The sequence below is a fragment of the Bufo gargarizans genome, chromosome 7, assembly GCF_014858855.1.
Source record: "Bufo gargarizans isolate SCDJY-AF-19 chromosome 7, ASM1485885v1, whole genome shotgun sequence".
Classification (NCBI taxonomy): domain Eukaryota; kingdom Metazoa; phylum Chordata; class Amphibia; order Anura; family Bufonidae; genus Bufo; species Bufo gargarizans.
This window is the reverse complement of record NC_058086.1, coordinates 97,594,119-97,620,527: the sequence shown is the minus strand read 5'-3', so window position 1 is coordinate 97,620,527 and position 26,409 is coordinate 97,594,119. Positions and strand designations below refer to the sequence as shown.

Below are 26,409 nucleotides of genomic sequence, written 5' to 3'. Positions count from 1 at the left end.
ACTACTTCAGTTGTGTGTAATGAATCTAAAATATATGAAAGTCTAATGTTTATCAGTACATTGCAGAAAATAATTAACTTTATCACAATATGCTAATTTTTTTAGAAGGTAACGGTGGATAGGGATAAAAAATTGAACCTTATTTATAGCGGCGCTGCTGCAGAAGACAGGACTCAGATAGGTAAAATAAAGTAGGTTCTTTATTAATATAAGTCTACGCGTTTCTGGGGCGGACTGCCCCCTTCATCAGGACAATGGGTCTGTTCATTAAGGATTTGGTTACTGTGCTTTTTATGGAGTTTTTTGGCGCAATAATACGGGATTCTGTGGGCGGGGGGGGGGGGCGGGGGCCGTGTCCGCACGTGCTTTGTTGTTATTGTTGCTATGGCGCTTACTAGCCGGCATGTTATTGGCTGTGTCTGTTATGCCGGCGTGTCGTTGTAGGACCTAGCTTACGTGCTGTGTGGGCGGGGTGGTGACGTCACGCTCCTGGTTGACTTGTTGGTGTCTGGGCCGGCTGGGCTTTGCTGACGTCTTCTGTGGGCGGTAGCGCTGTAGCGCTCCTGACCGGCTTATTGGTGTCTGAACCGGCTTTACTTGCGTCTCCTGGGCGGGCTTGGTTGACGTATTTTGTGGGCGGTGCGATGGTCCTCGTGTTCCAGTGTTTGTGGGTGGTTACCATCCTCGCTTGGTTTGTGTGTCCATCAGAGTGGTAGGCGTGGTCTGGGTGGAGTGAGCTTTAGGTGTGATCGCCTGCTGTGTTCTATCGTATTTCAAGGTGAGTGGTGTGGCTAGGGTACAGTTTCAGGCCTCCAGTGGGTTGATCTACCAGACTCAAATGGGATTATTATATGCCCCAACATATGTATGGGTCTGTAATGCGATAGTTTATGTGTGAGGGGTATAGACAATTGTTTCAGTGTATAAAAGCATCTGGCCTAGACTCATATGGGTTTATTATATGCCGCAACCTATGTAGGAGTCTGTAGTGGGGTTATTCAAGTGTGAGGGGTATGGACAAGTATTTCTGTATATAAAAAGCATTTGGACTGGGCGTAAAGTGTGTAAAAATAAAAGTCAAAATAAAAATAAATATAAATAAACAGATAATCATAGAAAAATTATGAAATGGATCTCAAATATACACGTTTACGAAAGCAACAGGAAAGAAATCATATATTACAAAAGGTACATAGATGATATCTTTATCATCTGGGACGGAAACGAATCTGCATCAATAGAATTCTGCAAAAACCTCAACAGCACCGATTGGGGTATTACCCTCACCCCAAACTTCGATAGAACTCACATAGATTTTTTAGACATCTCAATCACTATCACAAACAACACCCTCACAACAAAAACTTTTTTTAAACAGGTAGTCACAAACAGCTACATACACTACAAAAGCTTCCACCACAAAAAATGGCTACAGAACGTGCCTTATAGTCAATATAAACGGGTCAGACGCAACTGCACAGAGGATTCAGACTTCAAAAAACAAGCCAAAATTCTACAGAAACGCTTAATTAAAAAAGGTTACCCAAAAAGTCTCATTACAGACGCATACAAAAGAAGCATTAAAAATACTCAAAAAGAATGCCTGACCAATAAATCGACAGAGAAGGAGGAAACCCGAACAGAACGACATCTCAACCTCATCACACAATACAATACATCCAATAATGACATACGCACAATACTAACAAAACATTGGCACATTCTGAAACAAGACCCTTATCTCGAAAAATACCTACCCAATAAACCAATAATTACATACAGAAGAGCCCCCACAATCAAGAGTACCGTGGCCCCAAACAAACCAAAACTGGACACTGGAGAAAAAAAGTGCACAACACAGAAAATAACGGGCAGCTATAAATGTAGCAAAAGACGCTGCCTCTGTTGTAATACTATTACACATAGAAGCACAACCTTCACATCAACAAAGAACGGTGCCACTTTCAAAATCAAACATCACCTCACCTGCCAAAGCAGCTATGTCATCTACCTGATTGAATGCCAATGCGGCCTCCAATATGTGGGCCGTACCACACAGCCACTACATTGCAGACTAAACCAACACAGATACAATATACGGAAACAAAGCGTGAAACATAGCATCTCCAGACACTGCATGACCACAGCAGAAAAAGACAAACATGAGATAAAAATCACACCCATTGACTACATACCAGCGAATCGCTACAACAGATTCACCAGTCTGCAGAGACGAGAAGTATTTTGGATATTCCAACTGGACACTTTAACCCCCTTTGGATTAAATGAGATTAGTGAAACCATTCTGTAATTCCGAATTATACATATACCCCACAACACCTACAGACGCACATACGTGCGCCCATGCGCACAAAACATGCAGCTCGCTATGTTGAGCACACATATGGGTATGCACTAATATTGACCATTTTAGGATTTCGTGCTTACCCGTTTACCCTCACCGCCCTATCCTTTCTTTGCCCCCAAAGGAAAAACCCTCCTACAATCTACTACCTTTCAGACATAAACCCCTCACCGACCCTTACACACGACCATCTGCAAAATACGGATCCCAGCCTGATCCAAAATATATATCCCTTCACATCAAGAATATCTAGAGTGAAAACACCCGATAAGACCCTCAGAATAACATTCCCACTTCTTTCTTCCATCCATTTATTAATACGTTCTCGTCCCCTATCACTAACCATCTCTATCCATCATCACGACCACTACGAGCATGTATATATATATATATTTTTTTATATATATATATATATAAATTTTATTTTTATTTTTATTTTTATTTTATTTTTATTTTCATTAACTCCTATTTTGTAACTTTTATCATATTTATTTGAGATCCATTTCATCATTTTTTTATGATTATCTGTTTATTTATTTTTATTTTTACTTTTATTATTACACACTTTACGCCCAGTCCAAACGCTTTTTATATACAGAAATACTTGTCCATACCCCTCACACTTGAATAACCCCACTACAGATTCCTACATAGGTTGCGGCATATAATAAACCCATATGAGTCTAGGCCAGATGCTTTTATACACTGAAACAATTGTCTATACCCCTCACACATAAACTATCGCATTACAGACCCATACATATGTTGGGGCATATAATAATCCCGTTTGAGTCTGGTAGATCAACCCACTGGAGGCCTGAAACTGTACCCTAGCCACACCACTCACCTTGAAATACGATAGAACACAGCAGGCGATCGCACCTGAAGCTCACTCCGCCCAGACCACGCCTACCACTCTGATGGACACACAAACCAAGCGAGGATGGTAACCGCCCACAAACACTGGAACACGAGGACCATCGCACCGCTCACAAAATACGTCAACCAAGCCCGCCCAGGAGACGCAAGTAAGGCCGGCTCAGACACCAATAAGCCGGTCAGGAGCGCTACAGTGCTACCGCCCACAGAAGACGCCAGCAAAGCCCAGCCGGCCCAGACACCAACAAGTCAACCAGGAGCGTGACATCACCACCCCGCCCACACAGCACGTAAGCTAGGTCCTACAACAACACGCCGGCATAACAGACACAGCCAATAACATGCCGGCTAGTGAGAGCCATAGCAACAATAACAACAAAGCACGTGCGGACACGGGACCCGCCCCCCCCCACGCCCACAGAATCCCGTATTATTGCGCCAAAAAAAAGCATAGTAACCAAATCCTTAATGAACAGACCCATTGTCCTGATGAAGGGGGCAGCCCGCCCCAGAAACACGTAGAACCTACTTTATTTTACCTATCTGAGTCCTGTCTTCTGCAGCAGCGCCGCTATAAATAAGGTTCAATTTTTTATCCCTATCCACCGTTACCCAATCCCGGACACCGTACCCCACGGCTACCGGTAAGAACCTAGGCAGCAGCAGCAGTCACTCCCGCAAGCTGGACGGGCCTTTCTACCAGCTCAAGTGATCTATAGGAGTTGTGCCTCATCACAACCAAACACGGTAAGCGCAATCAGTGCTTTGGTGGTTTTTATACAAATTTCATACGGTTTTACACACGAGGCGCTGCCTCCTGTTTTTCTCTCTTGTTTTATCTATATTTTTTTTAGAAGGACCTGTAGTATGTATACTAACCTAACCCCGCAGCCTCAGAAATGATAAAGTGCCTGCACTTCAAGTACAAGTGACACTGGAGCGCTGCACTTTTTATTAATGATGTATGCTGGCACTTGTAGTTCCACCACAATAGACTACTCCCTCATAGTGATAACAGACAACCTGTAGCTTTGGATATGCTAAATATATATTGACATATATAAGTACAATAAGTTCAACCTGCATCACTGTTCATCCTGCACCTCCTTGTTCATGAATAGAATGCCAGGTCTCTTGAGCTCTGCTAATCCTGATCTACCTGTTTTATTAACCAGTATGATAACCACTGAAGGATGTTCTCTCAGTGAAGACTGGGATTTATTTGCATAATAAATCTGTATAATATATCTGTATACACCGCTCCATTACATACAGTACTGTATCTGTATCCACCATCCTATTGTAGATCTGTATACACCGCTCAATTAGTGTACAGTATGTCTTTAGATCTGTGACTGTACAAGTGGATTGGATTTTGATAACACCAGGTGTTATCTCGGGATCGCAGACTCACTGAAAGTAAAGTGTCCATCTTTTATTGTAATGTTGGCACTATCACTATGGACAAAACAGATTAAATAAGAAAGCACTGTGCCTATCCTTTTGCATATATTTAAATATAGGATTGATGGTTGGCTCTGTATATAGAATATTAATCTATTTATTTTTTTAAATATTTTACTGTGCATACAATCACAACAATCCCTGTATCCTTATTTAAAAAAACTGAAAAAGATAACAAAAAATAGAAAAATACAATTGCACATTTTATTACTACCATATAATAGTACTGTAGTGAGCAGATAACCATGGTAGTAATAACATGGATTTTTGCGTTTTTATGCACTGTATATTATTTATAAGAAAGTGTCTAGTGTAGGGGGGAAAAGTTATTAATTAGTACATAGTTTTGTACATATATATCCACTCTCTAATATTTTTATTAATTCATTATTCATTTTTATACATCGATTTTTGTAATCAATAGCATATTGCTATAACAAGCAGGTGTGCACATGCCATGCTGGGGGCTCCAATGCTGCAGGAAGGGGGAGGGGGAAACCCTATACAACCACATACATATCTCGGGATTGCGGACTCACTGAAAGTAAAGTATCCATCTTTTATTGTACAGTATGTTGGTACTATTACTAGGGACAAACCACATTAAACAAGAAAGTACCGTGTTACTCACCTTAATCCACTTGATCGCGCAGCTCGGCTTCTCTTCTGTCTTCTTCTTTGCTGTGTGCAGAAAGAGGACCTGTGGTGCTGCACGATCAAGTGGATTAAGGTGAGTAACACAGTACTTTCTTGTTTAATGTGGTTTGTCCATAGTGATAGTGCCAACATACTGTACAATAAAAGATGGATACTTTACTTTCAGTGAGTCCGCAATCCCGAGATATGTATGTGGTTGTATAGGGTTGCCCCCTACCCCTTCCTGCAGCATTGGAGCCCCCAGCATGGCATGTGCACATCTTCTTTATATAGCAATATTTTATTGATTACAAAAATTGATGTATAAAAATTAATCATTAATTTATAAAAAATAAAAATATTAGAGAGTGGATATATATGTACAAACCTATGTACTAATTAATAACTCCCCCCCCCCCCCATACACTAGACACTTTCTTACCACATGTAGCATTTTCTTTCATGACATGAGCGCACCTACCTCTGTTAATCATTGCCGCAGCACAGATACAACAGGCGCTCAGTGCGATCCTGCTATGTAGTTAGGATTGCGGTCTCTGGCAGCATTACCATCTGGAGTCCCCATCGAAATCTCTCCCCGCCTGAACCCACCATAGCACCATCTCCCAACATCCAGAGTCCCAATGTTAACTCCTTCTTAGCTGAATTGACTATTAAATAAAGTAACAGTTTATTAATATTATTATAGACACACAGCGGGACCGCGCTCCTCCTGCTGCCACATCGTGCTAGTCACCGGCGCATACCGCCAGCATACAGCTCTTCTATAATTGAAATAAAGACAGGTTAAATATTTTTGTTACCTATACATGCCTATGTATATATAGTACACCTTCACTCTGCAGATTTAGTGTAGATAACCCTGCAATTAAGATATAGATCTTCTCTCTATCACATAATTTAGATATCGGGGATATCTACACTAAAGCTGGGGAGACTATATTACCGGACTAAGGATCGGAGAGACTCATACTCTGGCTCAATGGAGAAATTCACAACTATATATGGAACATTAAGATATACAGGGATTGATGATATATACCGGGACTTACAGATATATGGCTGTGATTACATATATCAAATAACTTTAGAAGGATAAGTAAAAACCTACACTCTACATCTAGCAGTGATACTGAAGGAGCAATATACACGGGTAGGGTAATAAAAATGTGTATTTATTTTTGAGGCTACAATCTAAAAATGAGGGATAAAAATGTAAAAGATATATAAAAAATGAAAATTATAATTTGCGGTGGTGCGGATGCACAATGAAAAAAATGTGCAGCGGTAGATGCAGGAGTAAAGAACTCTGGTGGTTGTTCAATAATGGTTTCCACCTTTAGTAAGTTCAATGGTTCAGTAACTCATTATGTCCATTTATGTATAGTTCATAAAAATAGAGGATATATATATATATATATATATATATATTAAGAGTCTCAAATATATGGAAGTATATAGATATATTGTAGAGAAGAGGCACGATGTTGCCCTGTTTGGGGCTTATTAGCTGGACATTAGTGTTGGTCACAGTAAAAAAATGCATAGTGACAACAGGATAAAAGATATAAAAATATTGGTAATATATCAGTCGGATACTGAAAGACCCAAAAGCACTATATAAGGCAACACAATAGCAGTCAGAGGGCTACCACTGATGAAGAAGGCAGCTAAGACCTTTGAAACGCGTCTGGTGACTCCCCTCTAAACCTGCAAGAAATTCTATCCTGGAAGCGCTTCCAAACAATCGATCACATCCGAATTTTCTGGACTGTAAAAAGATTGAGAAAAGTCAGAAAGTTTGAAAAATAAAGATCGGTAAAGACACGTGAGACGCCAGATAAGTGACGTCACACCCACGTGGATCGCAAAAGACCGGGAAACAGCCATCTCAGAGTGCAACCAAGACGCTCCACCAGCCAAGACACCGACATCTTACAGAGAAGGTAACCAGTCAGGATACAGCCCTCCTCTGTGTGGGACGCCACACCAGGTGCAGTATCCGACTGATATATTACCAATATTTTTATATTTTTTATATCTTTTATCCTGTTGTCACTATACATTTTTTTACTGTGACCAATACTAATGTCCAGCTAATAAGCCCCAAACAGGGCAACATCGTACCTCTTCTCTACAATATATCTATATACTTCCATATATTTGAGACTCTTAATATATATATATATATATATATATATATATCCTCTATTTTTATGAACTATACATAAATGGACATAATAAGTTACTGAACCATTGAACTTACTAAAGGTGGAGACCATTGTTGAACAACCACCAGAGTTCTTTACTCCTGCATCTACCTCTGCATTTTTTTCATTTTTTTCATTGTGCATCCGCACCACCGCGAATTACAATGTTCATTTTTTATATATCTTTTACATTTTTATCCCTCATTTTTAGATTGTATCCTCAAAAATAAATACACATTTTTATTACCCTACCCGTGTATATTGCTCCTTCAGTATCACTGCTAGATGTAGAGTGCCGTTTTTTTACTTATCCTTCTATTTGCATATATCTCCTTTCTGATCGGGTGAATCAGTTTAAAACCAGAGCACCTATACATTGTACTAATCAGGTGAGCCACCGGTAACCCACTTTTTCTTCTTTATATTTACAAATCAAATAACTTTATATATATATATTTGAAGGGAACTCAAATGTGTAGCAAAAATATATTCGTATCTACACCAACCCTCCGTAGATCTTATACTGAATAAGGATTATTGAATACAACTTTTTAAATCTTTCGTTTATTAATGGTCTTTTATTATATAACACATTTTAATGTCTGTGTTTATATATTAATAAATGGTACGCATTTTTTTATAATCTCATCTATATGCCAGCAGCAAGGCGCAGGAGAAGGGTTAGCCATGTAGTTCCATCCGCCATCTGGTGTTCACAAACCTAAATTGCACCCTGAATTTTCACACTCTAATTACGTGCTTCGGGTTTGTTAATGAAATTGGATATCGCTATGCGCTCACGCGAGTTTGAAGGGAGCGTTAGCGATGCTGTATCTGTATTTAGGGCCTGGCACCCAGGCAGAGGAGAGAGGTCCCATAACAGAGATTCAGGCTTCATGTCAGCAGAGAATCAGTCTTCATGTCATAGCAGAGAATCATGCTTCACATCACCCAACATTGGAACAGTCCATTGTCATATAATTTAGGCCCCGGCACCCAGACAGAGGAGAGAGGTCCCATAACAGAGATTCAGGCGTCATGTATGCAGAGAATCAGTCTTCATGTCATAGCAGAGATTCAGGCTTCACGTCACCCAACACTGGAACAGTCCATTGTCATATATTTAGGGCCCGGCACCCAGGCAGAGGAGAGAGGTCCCCAGCATCTCCAAGGCATAAAAGGCTAGCTCTGGCCACGAGGACAATTTAGAGACCCAGAAGTTGATTGGGGCCGAACCATCAGTCAGTACGTGGAGGGGTGTGCACATGTACTGTTCCACCATGTTAGTGAAATGTTGCCTCCTGCTAACATGTTCCGTATCAGGTGGTGGTGCACTTATCTGTGGCGTGTTGACAAAACTTTTCCACATCTCTGCCATGCTAACCCTGCCCTCAGAGGAGTTGGCCGTGACACAGCTGCGTTGGCGACCTCTTGCTCCTCCTCTGCCTTCGCCTTGGGCTTCCACTTGTTCCCCTGTGACATTTGGGAATGCTCTCAGTACTCGCGCATCTTCCTATCACGCTCCAGTGCAGGAAATAAGGTGGGCACATTATCTTTGTACCGTGGATCCAGCAGGGTGGCAACCCAGTAGTCCGCACACGTTAAAATGTGGGCAACTCTGCTGTCGTTGCGCAGGCACTGCAGCATGTAGTCGCTCATGTGTGCCAGGCTGCCTAGAGGTAAGGACAAGCTGTACTCTGTGGGAGGCGTATCATCATCGTCCTGCGTTTCCCCCCAGCTACGCACCAGTGATGGGCCCGAGCTGCGTTGGGTGCCACCCCGCTGTGAGCATGCTTCATCCTCATCCTCCTCCACCTCCTCCTCGTCCTGCTCGTCCTCCAGTAGTGGACCCTGGCTGGCCACATTTGTACCTGGCCTCTGCTGTTGCAAAAAACCTCCCTCTGAGTCACTTCGAAGAGACTGGCCTGAAAGTGCTAAAAATGACCCCTCTTCCTCCTCCTCCTCCTCCTGGGCCACCTCCTCTTCCATCATCACCCTAAGTGTTTTCTCAAGGAGACATAGAAGTGGTATTGTAACGCTGATAACGGCGTCATCAGCACTGGCTATGTTGGTGGAGTACTCGAAACAGCGCAACAGGGCACACAGGTCTCGTATGGAGGCCCAGTCATTGGTGGTGAAGTGGTGCTGTTCTGCAGTGTGACTGACCCGTGCGTGCTGCAGCTGAAACTCCACTATGGTCTGCTGCTGCTCGCACAGTCTGTCCAGCATGTGCAAGGTGGAGTTCGACCTGGTGGGCACGTCGCATATGAGGCGGTGAGCGGGAAGGCCGAAGTTACGCTGTAGCACAGACAGGCGAGCAGCGGCAGGATGTGAACGCCGGAAGCGCGTACAGGCGGCCCGCACTTTAGGCAGCAGCTCTGACATGTCGGGGTAGTTGTGAATGAACTTCTGCTCCACCAAATTCAGCACATGCGCCAGGCAAGGGATGTGCATCAAACCGGCTAGTCCCATAGCTGCAATGAGATTTCGCCCATTATCGCACACCACCAGGGCGGGCTTGAAGCTCACCGGCAGCAACCACTTGTCGGTCTGTTGTTCTATACCCCGCCACAACTCCTGTGCGGTGTGGGGCCTGTCCCCCAAACATATGAGTTTCAGAATGGCCTGCTGACGTTTACCCCGGGCTGTGCTGAAGTTGGTGGTGAAGGTGTGTGGCTGACTGGATGAGCAGGTGGAAGAAGAGAAGGAGGAAGCCGAGTAGGAGGAGGAGGCAACAGGAGGCAAAGAATGTTGCCCTGCGATCCTTGGCGGCGGAAGGACGTGCGCCAAACAGCTCTCCGCCTAGGGCCCAGCCGCCACTACATTTACCCAGTGTGCAGTTAGGGAGATATAGCGTCCCTGGCCGTGCTTTCTGGTCCACGTATCTGTGGTTAGATGGACATTGCCACAGATGGCGTTGCGCAGTGCACACTTGATTTTATCGGATACTTGGTTGTGCAGGGAAGGCACGGCTCTCTTGGAGAAGTAGTGCCGGCTGGGAACAACAAACTGTGGGACAGCAAGCGACATGAGCTGTTTGAAGCTGTCTGTGTCCACCAGCCTAAATGAAAGCATTTCATAGGCCAATAGTTTAGAAATGCTGGCATTCAGGGCCAGGGATCGAGGGTGGCTAGGTGGGAATTTACGCTTTCTCTCAAATGTTTGTGAGATGGAGAGCTGAACGCTGCCGTGTGACATGTTTGAGATGCTTGGTGACGGAGGTGGTGGTGTTGGTGGTACATCCCCTGTTTGCTGGGCGGCAGGTGCCAACGTTCCTCCAGAGGCGGAGGAAGAGGCCGAGGCAGCAGAAGCAGAAGAGGCCGAGGCGGCAGGAGCAGAAGAGGCCGAGGCGGCAGGAGCAGAAGAGGCCGAGGCGGCAGCAGCAGAAGAGGCCGAGGCGGCAGCAGCAGAAGAGGTAGCAGGGGGAGCCTGAGTGACTTCCTTGGTTTTAAGGTGTTTACTCCACTGCAGTTCATGCTTTGCATGCAGGTGCCTGGTCATGCAGGTTGTGCTAAGGTTCAGAACGTTAATGCCTCGCTTCAGGCTCTGATGGCACAGCGTGCAAACCAGTCAGGTCTTGTCGTCAGCACATTGTTTGAAGAAGTGCCATGCCAGGGAACTCCTTGAAGCTGCCTTTGGGGTGCTCGGTCCCAGATGGCAGCGGTCAGTAGCAGGCAGAGTCTCTTGGCGGCGGGTGTTCTGCTTTTGCCCACTGCTCCCTCTTTTGCTACGCTGTTGGCTCGGTCTCACCACTGCCTCTTCCTCAGAACTGTGAAAGTCAGTGGCATGACCTTCATTCCATGTGGGGTCTAGGACCTCATCGTCCCCTGCATCGTCTTCCACCCAGTCTTGATCCCTGACCTCCTATTCAGTCTGCACACTGCAGAAAGACGCAGCAGTTAGCACCTGTGTTTCGTCATCATCAGAGACGTGCTGAGGTGGTATTCCCATGTCCTCATCATCAGGAAACATAAGTGGTTGTGCGTCAGTGCATTCTATGTCTTCCACCGCTGCGGAAAGGCTAGGTGGATGCCCTTGGGAAACCCTGCCAGCAGAGTCTTCAAACAGCATAAGAGACTGCTGCATAACTTGAGGCTCAGACAGTTTCCCTGGTATGCATGGGGGTGATGTGACAGACTGATGGGCTTGGTTTTCAGGCGCCATCTGTGCGCTTTCTGCAGAAGACTGGGTGGGAGATAATGTGAACGTGCTGGATCCACTGTCGCCACCCAATTGACTAATGCCTGTACCTGCTCAGGCCTTACCATCCTTAGAACGGCATTGGGCCCCACCAAATATCGCTGTAAATTCTGACGGCTACTGGGACCTGAGGTAGTTGGTACACTAGGACGTGTGGCTGTGGCAGAACGGCCATGTCCTCTCCCAGCACCAGAGGGTCCACTAACACCACCACAACCATGTCCGCGTCTGCGTCCCTTACTAGATGTTTTCCTCATTGTTACCGTTCACCACAATAACAAAAATATTATTTGGCCCAATGTATTGAATTCAAATTAAGGCCTTTTTTTTACAGACACCGAACACTATCTGGCTATCTATTTAGGTACCATATTACACTAATACAGGCACAGCAGTAACAGATTTAGCTGAATATAAATTGTAGGCCTAGTATTTAGGCGCTGGATGACAGGTATACGTTTACGGACAGAATTAGACTTGGAAATGCACGGTAGCGTGTGAAGTTATTGTGGATGACCCTATCAGCACCTTGAATCTAATATACCCTTTTATGGATAGATTTAAAGTAGGCCTGATACAGCAGAAACCCACTAATTTAGAGAATTGCTAAGTTGGGAATTGTATTTCAACCCAGAACAAAAACTGTGCTTTGACGGACACAAAATAACTTGACCAGCTACAGCAATAACCATAGATTTAGCTGAATATAAATTTGAGGCCTATTATTTAGGCGCTGGGTAACAGGTGTACGTTTACGGACAGAATTAGACTTGGAAATGCACGGTAGTGTGTGAAGTTATTGTGGATGACCCTATCAGCACCTTGAATCTAATATACCCTTTTATGGATAGATTTAAAGTAGGCCTGATACAGCAGAAACCACTAATTTAGAGAATTGCTAAGTTAAGAATTGTATTTCAACCCAGAACAAAAACTGTGCTTTGACAGACACAAAATAACTTGACCAGCTACAGCAATAACCACAGATTTAGCTGAATATAAATTTGAGGACTATTATTTAGGCGCTGGGTGACAGGTATACGTTTACGGACAGAATTAGACTTGGAAATGCACGTGTGTGTGTGAAGTTATTGTGGATGACCCTATCAGCAACTTGAATTTAATATACCCTTTTATGGATAGATTTAAAGTAGGCCTGATACAGCAGAAACCACTAATTTAGAGAAATGCTAAGTTGGGAATTGTATTTCATCCCAGAACAAAAACTGTGCTTTGACGGACACAAAATAACTTCACCAGCTACAGCAATAACCACAGATTTAGCTGAATATGAATTTGAGGCCTATTATTTAGGCGCTGGGTGACAGGTATACGTTTACGGACAGAATTAGACTTGGAAATGCACAGTAGTGTGTGAAGTTATTGTGGATGACCCTATCAGCACCTTGAATCTAATATACCCTTTTATGGATAGATTTAAAGTGGGCCTGATACAGCAGAAACCACTAATTTAGGGAATTGCTAAGTTGGGAATTGTATTTGAACCCAGAACAAAAATATATCCTTTGCCAGACAGAAGACAGTATTACAATTGGCTGGCCACAGCTGAAACACCAGATTTAGGGTACTGCTATTTTGGCAATTGTATTTCACCCCTCAATAAAATAGCAAGCACAGCCAAGCCCCTGATGTAGGATATAGCAAAAAAATAACCACACTATTGATGGTTAAATGGACTTGGTGGCAGCTTGCCCCTGATGTAGGATATAGCCAAAAAATAACCACACTATTGATGGTTAAATGGACTTGGTGGCAGCTTGTGCTGGTGCACCACAAGACGGCGATCACCCAAGAAAAAAGTGACTGAAAAACGCTCTGGGCAGCCTAAAAACAGTGAGCAATTGAATAGCAGCAGTTCAATGATCCACAGCTGTAGATCGATCACTGACTTAGGTGTTTTGGAGAAGTTAATCACTGCCTAATCTTGCCCTAACAGTCGCAACTGCAACCTCTCCCTACACTGTTCAGAGCAGAGTGACGTGCGGCGCTACGTGACTCCAGCTTAAATAGAGGCTTGGCCACATGCTGCACTGGCCAATCACAGCCATGCCAATAGTAGGCATGGCTGTGACGGCCTCTTGGGGCAAGTAGTATGACACTTGTTGATTGGCTGCTTTGCAGCCTTTCAAAAAGCGCCAAGAAAACGACAAACACCGAACCCGAACCCAGACTTTTACGAAAATGTTTGAGTTCTGGTCCGTGTCACAAAATTCGGTACGAACCCGAACTATACAGTTCGTGTTCGCTCATCCCTACATGCAATGGAATGGGAGCCCTACAGATAAATGTTAAAGTGATTTCAACTAGTCCAGCATAGGAAATTAACCCCTAAAAGTAGCAGTTTTATTGATATACCTTAAAAGAATCCTGCTAGGGTCCACTATACATAACATCAAAAATATATATAAAGAATTAAACGCAACTGATATTCACATCCAGCATGTAATAGTAAATAGCCTGGGGTCAGGGAATAATTATCCCTATATCTACCCCTATCCTAAAACCTCAGCCCAGGGAGGACTCCTGATGGTGGAGACCCCCTGTCCACGTACCTAGACTGCTACCTCTTACAATTCCCTACAAGGGTGCGGAGAGGGGGTGGCACTAGATTACCCCAGGTTAAGGTGAGGATAATTCATTTATCAATATATATAAAGGTCAGCTGGATGGAGTGAAAAAAAAAACTAAAAAAAAACAGTACAGATACAGTACATAATGTACAGACAAATACTAAACATATAGTTGGTCTGGGTTGACTTGATAGTCAAACACCTTGGCTACCAAATGGTAGACAAACACCTTAGCTACCTCAACGCGTTTCCCCCCTAGACCGTGCTAAGGGTTCATCAGGAGGTATAGTCAAATTATTAGTCTATACAGGTAGGATGCAACTGGATAAGTACTGACATATAGCCAGGTCGCATAGCAAAATACTTAAAAGATAGGTGCTGGAATAAAGCCAGCTCACATATACACCTTAAGATAGTCGCTCTTCAATTCTTGAATACAGGGGGATGGAGTCAGGCCAGAGAATGTGCTTAATAGCACCATTTAAAGCCATTTATATGCATATTTAACCACTCGTGCCTGTGTTGGGCTCCTTCAAATAGCAGATATTGTACTCCGCATCAGTTCAGATGTTAGGGAGACTCTCATCAAGATATTGTTTCTGTTGTCCCACTGTCATGTGGTCTTGATAAGAGCCACAATGTTGGAGTCCTTCCCTCTGCTCCTATTCCCCCTGGTAGGCGATTGTGTGACTCATGTTGCAACTGCATTTTAAGGTGCTGCCAATTAGTGCTCACCGCCTTATTGGTGATTCAATACACTCTGTGTAATTCCTACTTCCTGTTAATGGAACGCATATGCGTTCCATAGGGCGGATGTTCCAATCGCCTAGGATAGTACTTAGCTCCAAGTTGATTCCGCATCCTGTTGTTGGAACGCACCTGCGTTCCAAAGGGCGGACGGTCCGATCACATAGGAGCAAACAGTAAAGTCGATGTTATATCGCCCTTCCGGTCTCTGGAACGCAAATGCCCTCCACGGAGCGACTGCCAGTTCAGAGCCTCTTTCTGTTCACTACATATATGCCTTTAAATGGGACGCTGTCAGCGTTCCATAGGGATCATAATTTCCCTTATTTTGATATTATAGTCCTACTAATCCACCCCTTGCCCTAATTGAGCCAAGTGACTTTATATACAGATATGTTAGACTGCCATATATAGGTTTCATCCTCATTTATCATCGATGAAAATAAGTGCTTACTCACTAATATGGGTATAAAGATTAACACCCATATCAAAGATTATCAAGATGTATAACAGGAACGGGATTAAAGTGATTTCATCATATACTAGAATAGCAAAAACATTACAGTATTTTAAAAATATTTTAAAAATGTCAGCTTCTCAGTTAGTTTGTAGATTTAACATATTGGGGGAGATTTATCAAACTGGTGTAAAGGAAAACTGGTTTCCTTATATTCCGTTTTATTCTCCAAAGGAGCTATGAAAAATGAAAGGTGGAATCTGATTGGTTGTTATTGGGTTGTTTTCTTTACACCAAGTTGATAAATCTCCCTCATTTAGCTTATTCTTTTTGTTTCATTTATTTTCACATATATTATAATTGTGTGTATTTTTACGTGTTGAAATAACCATGTTGAAATATTTAAATATGTAACTTGTTTAACAGTTTCAGTTCCAGTTCAGCACTTCACAATGAGCTGTTAGCTGTACTGACTCTTAGGGCTCAACTAGAAGACACTCTGATGAGGACAATGGAGCAACTAGTCACACTTCAGTCCGAGAGCGAGGTTCAAGCTTGTTTTGGAGGTGTGGAAAAAGGGTGTTTAAATTTTCCTCACAAGCATGCTTTCTAATTCTTATAGTTTTATTTATTAACTTTTTTTTTATTAACATTCTAATGCTATGTTCACTAATATGTGACTAATAACTGACTGATTAATATAGTACTTTGCTGTGTTGTGTATATTCTTTAGAATTTTTTAATTGATTATTGTTTTGATATTGATATTTTAGTAAATAAAGTTATACTCCACTATTTGGCTGTTAGGCTAAATTAAAGAGGACCTTTCACTGATCCTAACATTGTGAACTAAGTATACAGACATGGAGAGCGGCGCCTGGGGATCTCACTGCACTTACTGTTATCCCTGGGCGCTGCTCCATTCTCCCGCTATGCCCTCCGGTATCTTCGGTCACACTCACTAAGTTATAGTAGGCGGAGATTTCGGTCACTAAGTTATAATAGGCGGAGCCTGCCCTTGTTCTGCTGTAGCGCTGGCCAATCGCAGCGCAGAGCTCACAGCCTGGGAGGTTATTTTCTCCCAGGCTGTGAGCTCTGTGATGCGATTGGCAGTGCTACAGCAGAACAAGGGCAGACTCCGCCTACTATAACTTAGTGACCGAAGATACCGGAGGGCATAGCAGGAGAATGGAGCGGCGCCCAGTGATAATAGTAAGTGCAGTGAGATCCCCGGGCACCGCTCTCCATGTCTGTATACTTAGTTCAAAATGTCAGGATCGGTGAAAGGTCCTCTTTAAGTATTTTCTATCTAAAATTGAGGTGTTCTTTTATTGTTTACTAATACTAGCTGGTCTAATAAGTGTATTTTAAAGAGAACTTGTCACCACAAAATGTGGTGTGATCCACAGGCAGCATGTTATATAGCAGGGGAAGCTGAGCATAGTTTTGTGGTAAACGATTCAGTATTGATACATAGTGATTGATACATAAGTTTGTGGGAAAAGATTCAGTAAAACCTGTATTTTATACATTTAAGGGTACTTTCCCACTAACGTTATTCTTTTCTGGCATAGAGTTCCGTCCTAGGGGCTCAATACCGGAAAAGAACTGATCAATTTTATTTTAATGCATTCTGAATGGAGAGCAATCCGTTCCGGATGCATCAGGATGTCTTCAGCTCAGTCTTTTTCCCATTTCAGGACGGAGAAAATAACGCAGCCTGCTGCAGTTTTCTCTCCGGCCAAAAAGACTGAACAGTTGCCGGAATGCCAGATTCGGCATTAATTTACATTGAAGTCAGTTAGTGCCGATAAAACGGATTCGGCAAAACGGATCATGCATTCTGCGCAGACCGAAAAAAATAAAATAAAAATTATACTGGATCAGTTTTTCCGGACGACACAGGAGAGTCGGATCTGGCATTTCAATGCATTTGTCAGATGGATCTGCATCTGGATCCGTCTGATAAATGCCATCAGTTTGCATACATTTTGCCGACACTGCCTGCCGGAATCCTCTGCCGCTAGTGTGTAAGTACCCTAAAACACTGCATAGGGGAAATTAAGAAGCTATCACTGAACAAGAAACCCCTAAAATTTAACTTTTATTTTATATGCAGATAAAATAATAACAAACCCCAAGCTTATATCTATTATAAGTAAGTATGATGACCTATATATGATGCCTGCACTGAGGATACAACATCAGCATAAACGCTGCAAATATTATATAAGGCCCATATGATAAGGGCACCAAGATAGAATGGACCGCTGGTTACTTTTCCTTGCTGATATTGTATTATTTTTACTGTGCTGATGTTGTATCCTCAGTGCAGGCATCAGATATATGTAATCATACTTACCTATAATATATATAAGCTTGGGGTTTGTTATTATTTTATCTGCATATAAATAAAAGTAAAATTGTAGGGGTTTCTTGTTCAGTATACAGTTATCAAGTAATATATCATGGACATTGAACACCATTAAAACAAATTGCATAATTTTGCTTATTTGACATGAAAAAATAAAGTTAAAAGTAACATAGTAACATAGTACATAGTTGTACAAGTGATCAAAAAGTATTATGTACATCCAAATGATATCAATGAAAACTACAAAAATCCCCAAAACAATGCCCTCATACAACTCTGTAGAAGGAAAAATAAAAAAAGTTATTGGTCTTAGCATGCGGCAATGCAAAAACTATGTGTTTTTTTTTTTTTTTTTTTAGAAAAGTAGTAAACGCTGAAGAAAAACCTGTATGTAGTTGGTATCACTGTAGTCGAACTGATCCAGAGAGTAAAGTTATGTTATGTATGCCGTAAAGTGAACATCTCAAAATTTACAGTGTAGAAAATTAAATGGCGGTATTGTAGATATTTTCCCCATCCCTCCCAGGAAGAATTAATACAAATTAACCAGTAAGCTGTGTGTACCCCAAAATGGTGCCATAAAAAAACTATAACACCCCACAAAAAAAAAAAGCCGTCATACAGTTACATTGAAGTAAACATATAAAAGTTATAGCTCTTATAATGCTACAATGAAAAAATAAAAATATGGCTTGGTCACTAAGGCCCCTAAGACATAGAGGGAAAGTAATTAAGTTCAGTTTTGTTGAATATTTTCCTACAAACTGTACATGTATCTCCCCAGCACCTCCTTCTCTATAACATTCTGCCTGCAGAGTGCACTCATTTTGTGGTGACCTCTTTAATGCATTTCACCATTGTTGGTAGCAAAAATCAAGTTAAGGTGGAGTTCACACTTTAGTCATTTGATCAGTAATTTTACCACATGACAGGAGGCTTCGTATTTTGCATTAAACTCTCTTTACTTACTCCACAGCAGTAAAGAAACAGTTAAAACAGTAACCAATCAAAATGCAATAGGAGGTAATATATTCTGAGCCGTGAGACTCCTCCTCCTCTTTCTTTACTGCTCCATCAGACAGACAGGTCAGAGTTTCTGCTCTCCCAATTATAAGGCTTTTGGGGTTACGTATTTCCATTTGAATGTTTTTCTATCTATCCTTGTGGTAATATTTAATGTCTACTACTACATTTTGGGGGGTTTGTGGCTCAAGCAAAAAATTTTCTCCTCAGTTTGGTCTCCCGTCCCTGTCTGGCCTTCTCACTCGGACGTGGAGGATAAGCTTTACTAGCCAATTTATTTATTTACTAGAACCCCCCCCCCCCAAAGGATTATGGTAAGGGGTAACGTTCACCCCATCTGCGAATATCGCGTCGCGATTTTTTGCCGCGAATTTTCGGCAAAAAATTTTCGCCGCGCATTTTCCGGCGAAAATTTTCGCCGCGCATTTTCGCTCGCGGCAACGGCGGGAATTATACTCGCATCTCGCGAGAACTGTGGCCGCCATTTTGGATAGAGACTCCATGTCCTCAGTGCTCGGTTTTTGCGGTAAGTCCATTACAACCATTTCCTCTTACTATTTGATATTGTGCTCCGTGTCAGAGCCCTCACTGTGTCTCTCCTCCTTCACAGCTCGGATTGCATAAGCCTGTCAGACGACCAGGCAGGGCTCTCAAATCTGTGGCCGTTTGTCCAGGCCTCACCACTGCAGGGTTCATTCCCTGGGCTTTGGGGTGTCGCCCCGAAATTGCTGCTGCTACAGAGGTGTCAGACATACATCCTCTATTCCTGGGTGCTGCCCAGTGTAAAAGTCCCAATTTACCCTGCTGGGGTTATAGGTACTGCTGGTACCATCTCTATACATCCTCTATTCCTGGGTGCTGCCCAGTGTAAAAATCCCAATTTACCCTGCTGGGGTTATAGGTACTGCTGGTACCATCTCTATACATCCTCTATTCCTGGGTGCTGCCCAGTGTAAAAATCCCAATTTACCCTGCTGGGGTTATAGGTACTGCTGGTACCATCTCTATATACTTTATACTACCCTGTGCCAGGGTGTTGTTGGACAATGGACCAGAACGCTGCACAGCTTCAGGCCATGATTAATGAGGCAGTTGCTGCCTCGATGGAGAAGGCTTTCTCCAGAATTCTGACGGCGGCTGATGGGCCAGATGACCTCGCTGAGGTCCCGCAACAGGACTACGATTCCGAGGCTTCGGAGTCACAGGTTCGTGCCGACTCTCGGCCACAAAAACGCCATTGGAAAGGAGAGAAGGGCTCTGCTAATCCGGACAGGGGCAAGGCCCCCGCCAAGCGCGACAAACCGTCTCCTCTCGCTCCCTTGCCTGAACATCAATACTCCTCGGACGAGGAGGATAAGCTTTCTCTGTCCATGAATATTCTGGACTCGTGGCAGGCCGCGGACTCCGACGTTCCGCAGGACGCCTGGGGCTCAGATGAGGGCGCGTTTTCCGGTGACCAAAAGGGCACCTTTCTCGAAACCGCCCAGCTACCCGACGACTCGGCGCCACTGCTGGAGGATGAGGAAACCATCCTGGACCCCTCCGGCCAACGTCTCTTCGATCCGAGAAACATCCGTCATCCACGTTCTGGGAACTGGACGCCTCCGGATCACCTCGCAAAGTTTATGGACCTATGGCTACGCAAACCTATGGACAAAACGATTCGCAACCGTTTACGATCCGAATGCCCTCGCCCTCTGTTACCCGACTTCGTGGCGCAAACTCCGGAGTTCGACCAGATCATGACCACCTTTATGTCTAGGGGTGGTCAGGACCCTCGCAAAGGGGTTGAGAAGGCATTCCACGGCGTGCAGGATAAGCTGTTGGACTCCATTGGTCCACTTTCCCGCATTTTGTATTTGGCGGATGATGCCCTAGCGCGATCAGAGGAGTTTGACGCTAATATGGTTCGTGAATGGGCTCACGACATTAGAGAATGGGCTCAACGGTGCTTCTGCTTTGTAGGCAACGCCAACGTAGCCCTCTCTTCTGAGAGGAGGAAAGCAGCATTACTCCGTCTTGACGGAAAATTGGTGGAATTGGGCACCAAAGAACTAGGACCTCTGGCACAGGGCAAGCTATTTGGTGAGACTTTTCTTAAGGAGCTCAATAGACATGTGAATGTCTTTACCTCGCTTAACAAAGCACAGACCTCCATGAAGCGGGTCTTCCGAGCCAACTCCCAAAGGGGTGTTTTTGAAAGGGCTGGCCGCCACAGAGGCCGAGCAGCCAGCCGATTTTGGCCTTCGGGCCCCAGTTCTCAAAGGCCTCAACCGTTCTACCCAGAAACAGGCTATAGACAGCCTTTCTCCTTCACCAGAGGAGCCGACAGAGGTCGTGGATCACGTGCCCGGGGCAGGGCTCGCTTCAACTCCATCGGTAAGTCGTCACTGGTTGCAGGTACCTCTTCTCACTCATACAGCAGGTCGTATTTCCCTTTGTTTTCAGAACTGGGCGGCTATATCGTCGGACGCATGGATACTCCAGACGGTGCAGGGTTACGTCATAGACTTCGTGGGACGTCCAGACCAGTCGATCCTGCCGCATCCTTTTCTCTGCTCCGCAGAGGACTACAGGTTGATAGCAAACGAGCTACTAGACCTCCACTCCAAGGGTGCGGTGGAGCCCGCACACGATCAGGGAGGCTTTTTCAGCAATCTTTTCTTGGTGAAGACAAAGACCGGGGATTTCAGACCAGTCTTAAACTTAAAAAAGCTCAACTCCTACGTGCGATACAGGCACTTCAAGATGGAGGGCATACACCTTCTGAGGGACCTCCTTCGAGACGGAGATTGGTTCACGAGACTGGACCTCAAAGACGCGTACTTGTCGGTACCGGTCCACTCGACCTGCCGACGTTTCCTCAGATTCCTGTGGCAAGGTCGACCATGGCAGTTCACATGCCTCCCTTTCGGCCTCAGTTCAGCCCGTGGTGTTTCACCAAGTTGCTGAAGCCTGTGGTCGCACATCTTCGTGCTCAAGGGATTCGGTGCATTATATACCTGGACGACCTGCTTCTGTTTTACGACGACAGGTCCGGACTGACTCGGCACACACGTTTTACCGTCGACTTCCTGACCTCCCTAGGGTTCGTGGTGAACTTCTTGAAGTCGGAGTTGTCCCCGACTCAGACTGTCCAGTTTCTGGGATTCGAGATAGACTCCAGGTCCAGCACACTACGCTTATCAGCGACGAAGATCGCGGCTATCAAGAAGGAATTGCACAGAGTCATCCGCTGCTTCTCCATTCCACTCCGTACTCTGGCTCGGATCGTAGGTCTACTATCCGCTTCCATTCAGGCCATTTCTCCCGGGACCGTTGGAACGGCCGAGCCATCTTCGGGAGCTCTCCCGACGTCGTTTTGGAGTCGGACGCCAGCCTTTGGGGCTGGGGCGCGACGGGCGGAGGCAGATCAACAGGAGGCGCCTGGACCGCTCAAGAGAGTCTTCTCCACATCAACTGCCTGGAACTGTTGGCGGGGTCGTTCGCTATCCGCAGTCTGGCGAAGGACAAGTCACATTGCTGTATTCTCTTGCGGATGGACAACATCTCGGCGGTCCGCTATATCAACCGCCTGGGCGGAGCCCGTTCCCGTCTACTGTCGGAGGTGACGAAGGAGATCTTCGACTTCTGCCTTCCCTGCAACATTTCACTCAAGGCGGAATACCTTTCAGCATGATCGCACGGACAATTCAATTCCTGAGGAATCAACGCATTTCTCTCCTGCTCGTCGCTCCGCTTTGGCGGAATCAACCGTGGTTCCCGGACCTTCTGGAGCTCTCCTACATTGATCCGTTGCTTCTACCGTCTTTCCCGATGCTCCTCACGGACCAGAAAGGGAATCCGCATCCCCTGGTACTCGAGGGCCGTCTCCTTCTGGTGGCTTGGGCTCTTTCCGGGGAGCCTGGCAGACCAGCGATTTATCGCAGGCAGCTAGAGACCTCATATGGGACTCCTGGGCTCCTGGAACTAGAAGATGTTACTTATCAGCTTGGGGTTCCTGGTCCTCTTGGTGCTGTGAACGGGACTTCGATCCATTTACGGCACCTGTGACCGCCATATGGAATTTTCTGTCACATTTGTTCTCTTCTCCTATCGTTCTCTCAACGTGGTGCGCTCCGCTATTTCGGCGGCGCACGTTCCCTCTCTTGGTATCCCAATCGGTAGGGATCCACTTGTTTGCCGTTTACTTAGGGGTATAAGGTTGCAGAGACCTCCGGACCCCAGATATTCTCGGCTCTGGGATGTGGCCTTGGTTCTTCAGTTTCTGAGAGATTGGCCGACTAATACCTCCCTCTCTCTAAGACAACCGTCGGCCAAGTTGACTTTATTACTTTGCCTCGTTTCCTTTCGTCGAGTTTCGGACGTACGGGCTTTCGACGTCGACGCCTTTTCGGTCTCTCCGGAGGGAGTTACCTTTCGGGTGTCTAGACGTACCAAGTCCAACTCTACGTCGGTCTTTTATCCCTTCTTTGCCTCAGAACCGCAACTTTGTGTCGTTTCTACCCTTACTCGGTACATTGAGGTCACTTCCGTGCTTCGAACTTCTGCCTCGGGACAGCTTTTGATGTCCTACCGAACGTTCCCGTCTCAACTACTACACTCGCCAGGTGGATACGGTGGCTTCTGTCTCCGGCAGGCGTGGACCCCTGTTTTGGGGCACATTCAGTTCGTGGGGCGGCTGCTTCCTCGGCCTTCTCGGCAGGCGCTTCTCTGACAGACATCCTACATTCGGCGGACTGGTCGAGGGAGTCTACCTTCAGGACATTCTACTTTCGTCCAAGCACGTGGGCGGCTATGTGTCTTGTGAATCAGCGTTAAAAATGCAAAATACGAAGCCTCCTGTCATGTGGTAAAATTGAAGATTATGCTAGCGCTAGTGTACTTATAATCTTAATTTTAGTAATGACAGGAGGCGAGTATTTTCCCACCTCTTTCCCACCCTTGGTAAGTGCTCGTGGGTAAGTATATGGTTTCACTCCCTTTTGCGTTTTAGCAGCAAAGATCCTTTTAAGTGATGTCATTTACTGTCATTTTATGTGGGTCATGCCTGCAAGCAGGTTCAGTTTCGGTTCCTAACCCATTTCACATTGTTTTTCAGTATAAATGCTTGAGGTTTCCGGTCCAACTTCAGGGAGTTTCTTCGTGTCGATCGGACTTCGTCTCACGGAGATCTGAGTGCGGACAGAAGGTCTTTTGATTCCGGTTACAGTTCACTCCGGATTTTCTTCATGCTTTACAGCTACAGGACAAGGAGTTCGTTCGGTGGTTCGTGGTTTAAGAGACATTGACTTTAGTTTGTCCAGTTTTTCTGATGTCGCATGCGAAAGAGGAGGAGGAGTCTCACGGCTCAGAATATATTACCTCCTATTGCATTTTGATTGGTTACTGTTTTAACTGTTTCTTTACTGCTGTGGAGTAAGTAAAGAGAGTTATATGCAAAATACTCGCCTCCTGTCATTACTAAAATTAAGATTATAAGTACACTAGCGCTAGCATAATCTTCAATTTCCATCAGTTGTTGTGAATAGGCTTGAGCAAATTGGGCTTGAACAATGTGTTCAAAAACGATGTTTCAAGGCTATTTCCATACAGCATTGCAATGTATTGGCTCTGTGTAGGCATAGTTGCGAGAGACTTCAGTGAATTACTACAGTATTCCTATCTATATATTTAAAAATATTTTAAAATAGGAATCCAAAGTGGGCTTTGGTACTGGCTGGTACCTCGGTACCAAAGCCCACTTTGGATTCCTATTTTAAAATGTTTTTAAATACGCAGATAGGAATACCGTAGTAATTCACAGAAGTCTCAAGCAACTTCGGGTGATATGAGGTTTACCTACACAGAGTCAATACATTTTAATGTTCTATGGAAACAGCTCTAAAAATTAAGGGTTTGAACTAATCCACTTCAGGTCTATGATCCGAAGCTTCATTCGCTCAAGCCTAATTGTGAACCAAAACTAGGTGCAGGTCCAAAACACAGAACAGGTGCATGTCTTTCCATGATACCTTATACCTCAGCAGACTACACCTTTGGTTTTGGTTCACAATAACCCATGGACATAGCTGATCAAATAACTGGTGTGAACTTGTTATAATATAGAACATATGCTGGTCTGCACATTTTCTGTGTTGTCAAGCTTCCTCTATTTGATAATCTACCCAAGTGAACCATCAGCAGATTTGACAGCAAAAATAATTCATCATGCAGCGCTGTTGGCATTACAATGACATATACAGCAGAACTTTCAAGTACTGTATTTAAACAGAGCTTTAATAAATTGTGTGTGTTAGTTTCGCTGTAACCTTTAACTTTGAAGAAAACCATTTTTCTTTCTTAAAAATTTTAGTAGTCTTTTCATAATAAATATTATGATTATACCACGTTTCTGATTACATACCTTTTCACACCATTTTTCTGAATTTTCTTCTGTAACTATCCATGGCATGGTGTTGAAGGCATTACTTACTCAGATCTTTGAGATTCACGTTTCTTGTATTTTCCTTCTTCTGCAATGGCAATGTTACTGTATATATTCAGAGGCTTTACTTTTTAAACATAGATGTGTTTACTGTAAGTTGCAAAAATGCCTCTATCACATTAGGTACAACTTTATAAATACATTGTGAGCCCTATACAGAGCAATGAGGGGGGAGTTGCAGAAGCGACGAGAAGAAAGCAAAGCTATTAATTTTTCTTTTTCTCCACTGTATTCATTGAGGAAAATAAACTGTCAGATAAAATGCAAAATGTAAAAGTAAATTCCCCATTAAAAGTGCACTTTGTGACCCAGGAAGAAGTACAACTGCAACTTAAAAAGATTCAAATAGACAAATTGCCAGGGCCAGATGGCATACACCCCTGTATCCTCAGAGAATTAAGTAATGTCATAGCCAGACCCTTATTTCTGATATTTACAGACTCTATACTGACAGGGAGTTTTCCACAGGATTGGCGCATAGCAAATGTAGTGCCATTATTCAAAAAGGGTGCAAAAACAGAGTCCAGAAACTATAGGCCGGTAAGTTTAATATCTGTTGTGGGTAAACTGTTTGAAGGTTTTCTAAGAGTTGCTATCTTGAAGGATCTCAATGAAAATAAGCAACTAACACCATATCAGCATGGCTTCATGAGGGATTGGTCATGTCAAACTAATTTAATCAGTTTCTATGAGGAGGTAAGTTCTAGACTTGATAGTGGTGAATCAATGGATGTCGTATATCTGGACTTCTCCAAACCATATGACACTGTACCACATAAAAGGTTAGAAAAATAAGAAAATGGAGCTCAAGGTACCAAATAATAAAAGTATATATTTTATTGAAACATGATTAAAGAGGAAAGAAAAAGAAAGGGCACCACCCTGGGAGAGCACACAGGTCAATAATACATCAATATATAAGGATCATAGAGAAATACTCGGTACAATGACCAGC

At 43.9% G+C, this 26,409-nt stretch overlaps 1 protein-coding gene across 1 annotated transcript in view; it reads left to right on the top strand.

Annotated features, from left to right (window-relative positions):
- Positions 1–24,306, top strand: part of LOC122943602 (phosphodiesterase 4D interacting protein) — a 1,023,137-nt gene extending 998,831 nt beyond the window's left edge. The window contains exons 17-18 of the mRNA XM_044301472.1: positions 15,997–16,136; positions 24,069–24,306. Coding sequence (XP_044157407.1) covers positions 15,997–16,136; positions 24,069–24,073 — 145 coding nt within the window. The 3' untranslated portion in view covers positions 24,074–24,306. The remainder of the gene's footprint in view (positions 1–15,996; positions 16,137–24,068) is intronic.
- Positions 24,307–26,409: the final 2,103 nt, after the last annotated feature.